The sequence below is a fragment of the Apaloderma vittatum genome, unplaced genomic scaffold, assembly GCF_000703405.1.
Source record: "Apaloderma vittatum isolate BGI_N311 unplaced genomic scaffold, ASM70340v1 Scaffold45236, whole genome shotgun sequence".
NCBI classification, from domain to species: Eukaryota; Metazoa; Chordata; class Aves; order Trogoniformes; family Trogonidae; genus Apaloderma; species Apaloderma vittatum.
In genome coordinates this window covers 1-5,322 of record NW_009720927.1, presented here as the reverse complement: position 1 = coordinate 5,322, position 5,322 = coordinate 1, and the positions used below count along the sequence as shown (strand labels likewise).

The following is a 5,322-nucleotide window of genomic DNA, read 5'->3' as shown; positions in this document are numbered from 1 at the left end:
GGGTACTTCAGACTATCAAGACTTAGAAAGGCGTTAAATTCTTTGCTGTTGGTGTCTGTGTGCATTGAATTCCCCCAGAGCACCAAGCAGTACTTACCTCTTTCTGATTTCAGGGCGCTCGTCCTACCTTTAGCCTCTCTATTGCACTTAAAAATGGATAAAACAGCTAAACCCATGAAGAAAACGGAGTATCAGCTGAGACAAAATAATAAATACAAATGGGGAAAAAGATTTTTAATAAGTTTTACAAAAATTCAACTTACTTGGTAAGCCTTGCAAATTGCCATTTCAGTTTTGTTAGAAGCCACGTAACATTTGAAATTCTAGCACTGTCTGTGTCCTGTTTCCAGCAGCATGGCTTCAAGCAGTAGTTTGCTGCTGTTCTCAATGTAAGGCTGGTACAACCATGATGACAAATAGACCATCATCAGATCCTGGTCAGCAGAATGAGCAATTTCTTGTACAATTGTTTGCTTGAGTTGTAGTTCCTTCTTGTACATTTCAGAGAGCTTCAGAGAAACCTCGTCTGAAATGGATTGAAAAAAACTAAGTACATTGACCAGAACATTTCAGCCACTCTCCAGAAATCAAATTATACTTGTGATAGGTTGATCATTTAAAAAAATCCCACCTTTCATAAGCTATTCCCCATAGTTAGACATCTTGTTTTCTACAACATTAATAATGTTTGTACGCTAGGACATAAAATGCCAAACAATTTCCTCAGCTTTTGAATATATTTTATACACTTGTGATTTTGATGTGAATCCCCTTTTAGTTCTAGAATAAGCAGTGGTATTGATTCTCAGGACCCACTGTAAAATCAGCAATTATAGCTGTTCTTTCAAAAAACTGAAATTTGATTTTAAAATTTGTTAATGCTATATTGAAGTACAAGCCTCACATTTTAGAGTCACTGTTGATGTCAGCTACTCTAAAGGATCTCCTTACTTGCCGTCAGGCACTTTAGCAATGCATAATCACCAGTGAGTGATGCCAACAGTGAAAAACAAGGGTAAAACAAAATAACAGACCAAAACTGAAGTGCGTAAAAACTAATACTTTTACTAGTTATGTTAGTAATACTGGTAGGGAGGTAAAGATATATTTATGTAATTACCTTTAATTGTTCAACTTTCTAAAAAATAGCTGCATAAATTATTTTTAAAGAGAGAATGATCCTGTGTTTCTAACTTAGCCTGAACTATCACTGCCTTCAGGAGGATTTAGTCTTTCACGGAGTAGAGCGCATCACTAAATGATTCAGTCATTAGTGTTTTGAGAGCAATTAAATGTCTTTGTCAGTCTTACCCTCTTAAGCTGGCAGAAACTAATAGACAAGATTCCCACTAACTTGTGGTAGTGAAGTCAGAAGCAGGGCTTCACAAAGGTATGACTTTCACTTCACAAAGAAGGCAGCTGGTTTGCATACAAGCAGGCTTCTCTTGAATTCAGAGTTTTAAGACCACAGTAATACCAGTTGGAGGGAGTACCTTTTGCCATGAAGTGAATGCTGAAAGGATTAATATTAACAGTAGGCAGTAACTGAACACTCCTTTACTTGTCTTGACTGACACGCAGATCAGAGGTATTTTTCTTTGGCTGCCTGAGAATTAACCGAGGTAGAGATTGTTCTTTGCATTCAAGGATTTCATTTCAGTGTCAAGTGAAGTCAGTTAAGCCTACGGCTTAACGCCACTGAGTTACAAAGGATGTGGCTGTTACTGCTCGGACACTGTAAGCTGCTGACAAGCTTAGTTTTATGCTGGAATTGCTGCATGTCAGGCAACACTCGGCAATTCACACAAGCAGTCATCAGCAGTAACCCTAAGCCAAGTAGTGCATTCATGTGTTTATTGATTAGTCAATTATAAAGGAGACAGATTTTCTCTCTCTGGCAAGACATCCAGATAAAAGGGTTTATTTTTCAGTCCTAAATTAGATGGCATCAATGACACAAGACAATTAGCAAAGATAGTCAATATTTCACTTACAGAAGTACGGTGTGGGCCATGTATGAAAGAAGGGCACTGTGCACTTCCCAGCTCCATGGTGGAATGCTTCCAAGTCACAGATAGCTTTAGTAGTCGAAGTAAGCTTTTCCATTTTCAGTTGTATTTTTGTCTGAAAGTGATGAACATGTAATGTTAATGAACATCTTGGGAACATTAGGCTACTATAACCTTAAGCATTTTATTAAAACACACTATTTCTGAAGGCTATTTAGTCTTAAGATTTCTAACTCACTCTTTTATCTCAAGACAGGAATCAAAGCTGGAACTTATATAAAGATTTAATATGAGATACCCTAAAACTCTGAACACCACAGATACAACTTACTCTGATTTTGTGTAATTCTTTTGTTTCCTCCATGTAGAAACATATTACAGCCCTCTCTCATTTTTCCACCTCACTCTCCAGCAGTTTACTACTGGGAAAAACATCTGACTGTCTATAAACAAGTGTGGCACAAGCCCTATAAACACATGCTTTCTTACATTACCATGTCAAGATGGCTTAAATCCAATTAAAAAAATATCAGTGGCAGGTGAGAAAAGCAGCTCAAGCTACTCCTGACAATAAATCTAGGCTGATTTTACAGCTTACTTTGAAAAACTGGTCATTCCGTCCATTTCCTTCGTATTCACCTGAAGGATTGCTGCATTACTGATGGGTACTAATATTTACAACAAAATGGAGCTTGCAGGCAATATCTTTAAGTCAAGAACCTAATATACAGATTTTTCTATAAACTCATAAGTTGGTATATTCATAAGGAATGAAAAAATAAAATATATCTGTAGTATCTATGTTTAGTATACGAGCTAACACTGGCTTCATATACTCCTATTGCTCAGAAGTAATAAAAAACTGCATCAACATGTTTGGTAGTCTGAATACAAAACTACCTCAAGAAAAAAAATGCAAAAAAAATTCTTTTTCCCCACAAAACAAATTTTGCAGAAAATCAAGCTGCTTTTCTGCTTCTTCTAAATACTGAATTGGTATCTTGTCTATATAAAAATACAAATCTATCATCTTTTTAATGGGTCTCTACTTCAGTAGAAGACTTCTAAAGTTATTAAAAATAAGAATTTTAAATTACAGTATCAATATCCTTTTTGCTTCCTGTCAAACTGACAGGTGACAGTAAATCCTAGTAATGTGTCAAGAAAAAAAGGTGAGTTACATAATAATTATCTTACTCTACTCTCTAGAGAAAGAACTCTGCACAGAAAATGCAGGTAGGCAGACTGAAGACGTAACTGCGTTACATCTGATCAAAGAGAGCTGCAAGGATATGATGGCAGGTAAAACACTGCTTTATGCTTTGTTGTTTTGTTCTAAACAGAGGGAATATTCAGCATGAGAAAACACAAAACTGGTACAGTTTTAGAATGCATTTTTTGTTTGACTCATTTTCAGAAGATCACTTTATAAAGGAAGTAGAATTATAAGCAGAAGGCAGGTGTAAAATCAACTTTCAAAATCACCAGTCAAGCAAATAAATGGTGCACACTAGATTTAGGCCTGAAGCCTAATAACTATGAATAAAAATCCCCATTTTTTTGTTTGCAACAAGTATTTGAGGACATTTCCTTACATCATACTTCAACACACTTGGAATTGATTCATATTGACTAGGACTGAAAAATAAGCATTACCATGTGCTTTAAGGTCTCAAGTAATTCTGCACAGCAATTGTCTAGTTCTTCATTATATTTTGGAGTTGGCTTCTCAGATTCTGTGGTACTGTTATCACATGCCATCTCCGGTTTGCTGTCTTGAAATCTAAAATAGAAACATAAGGCAGAGTAAAAAACAACTGCATACAGGTTTAATTGAGCTATGTGGACTTAAAATCCATGTGGTCTGATCCTACAAAATCTCTCTCTCTCAGGCTGCTCATGAGAATTCCTATGTAAAAATAGAGACCTAGCTAGACATGTGAACAACTGGGGCTGGTACCACAATCTTCAGAGGAACACCCAATTACTCTGCCTTAGAGCACATGCTTGAATAAAGTGTTAAGATAACACCTTTTGCCACTTTACCTTGTCCCTCTGTTGGAGGTTATTCTCTCATAACGGACAAGGTGTGCCCAGGCTTCAGCTGCTCTAGCTCACAATCTGGTGCCTCACCACAAACTCGCCTTAAGCCAAGTCACTTACCTGTGAAGCCAGAGCAGGTTAACGTGCAGACACCTATCCTGTCTTGCTGACCTTTCCACAGAAGCTGTAAACTTACACAGGGGAGAGCGAGTTGCCAGAGAGCAAAAGCCACACTTGACACCATTACAGGAAAATGCTCCTGAGCTTGTACCTGTCAGACAAACTCTGCTCAACTGTCAGGACTCTGGAGTCCCAAGTTTCTTCTCAAAACCCTGACAGTTATAGTTTTTTCTTTACAGCACAAAGACAATAGCTCTATCAAAGTGGGTTTCTTTAGGTTTTGTTTTGATCATCACTGTTGTAACTTTTTGTCTATATAAATCACAGATTCTCTCCTAAAATCTCTTGGCTAGAGTGAAATTTGGTAATAGGGGCCTCAGTGTAAATATGCAAGAGAGTAAAGGAATTCACATGGGCTGAGATCTATAGGATTAGATTCTAACTTTGTACATTATATACATGTTTAAAATATGAATTATACTTATGTATAACAAACATTTTCAATTTCTTACAAATATCATTACTTTATGAGATTACTTTAATCTTCATGAGACATTTATTATTTGAATGAAGCGTATGTAACCAAAAAGCGCAACTGCTGAGTTTTGTCTAGCCGGTAATTTATCTGCTATCCGCTCGGACATCTTCCTTCCCCCACCTTCAGAAAGAACTTTCTAGTTAAGAAAACAGGTTAATTTCTCAGTAAATGCAATTTTTATGGTGTCTTTACTCACAGCAGCATACTTACTGCTCACTCATCTTCATGTTGACTATTTTGTTCGCTAGAGTAAAGCCACTGTCATTCAGTCTCTCCCACTTCATCATGAAGTTGTGCCAGTCCGCTGCATTATCTTTAATTTTTCTTGCACTGACAGACAAAACAGGTCTTCTTGGAGTACCATCAGCAGGACTTTTGGCTGTGCGAGTGAAATCAGGGAATTGACACCACTTAAAGCATACGGAAACAAATCCAGTGTGCTGCCCGGCAACGTCTTAGGTCGATGGTTTCCTTACTTTACTGCTGAGCATTGGTTAAAGCAAAACGGAATTTATATTGACCCGTCTTCATCCATCAGCCCTACCAGGATGTACACGAAAGGCCGGCGGGTGCCTCTCGCTCTCCCCCGGGCCCGCCGCCTCCCGCCCGGTG

General features: G+C 37.7%; 1 protein-coding gene across 1 annotated transcript; it reads right to left on the bottom strand.

The window, feature by feature from the left end:
• Window positions 1–206: 206 nt before the first annotated feature.
• On the bottom strand, window positions 207–5,089 carry CINP (cyclin-dependent kinase 2 interacting protein; the record flags this gene model as incomplete). Its single annotated transcript, XM_009871159.1, has 4 exons — window positions 207–526; window positions 1,995–2,124; window positions 3,666–3,792; window positions 4,921–5,089. Coding segments are annotated over 4 exons (629 nt in total), but the record flags the coding sequence as incomplete, so codon positions are not given.
• Window positions 5,090–5,322: the final 233 nt, after the last annotated feature.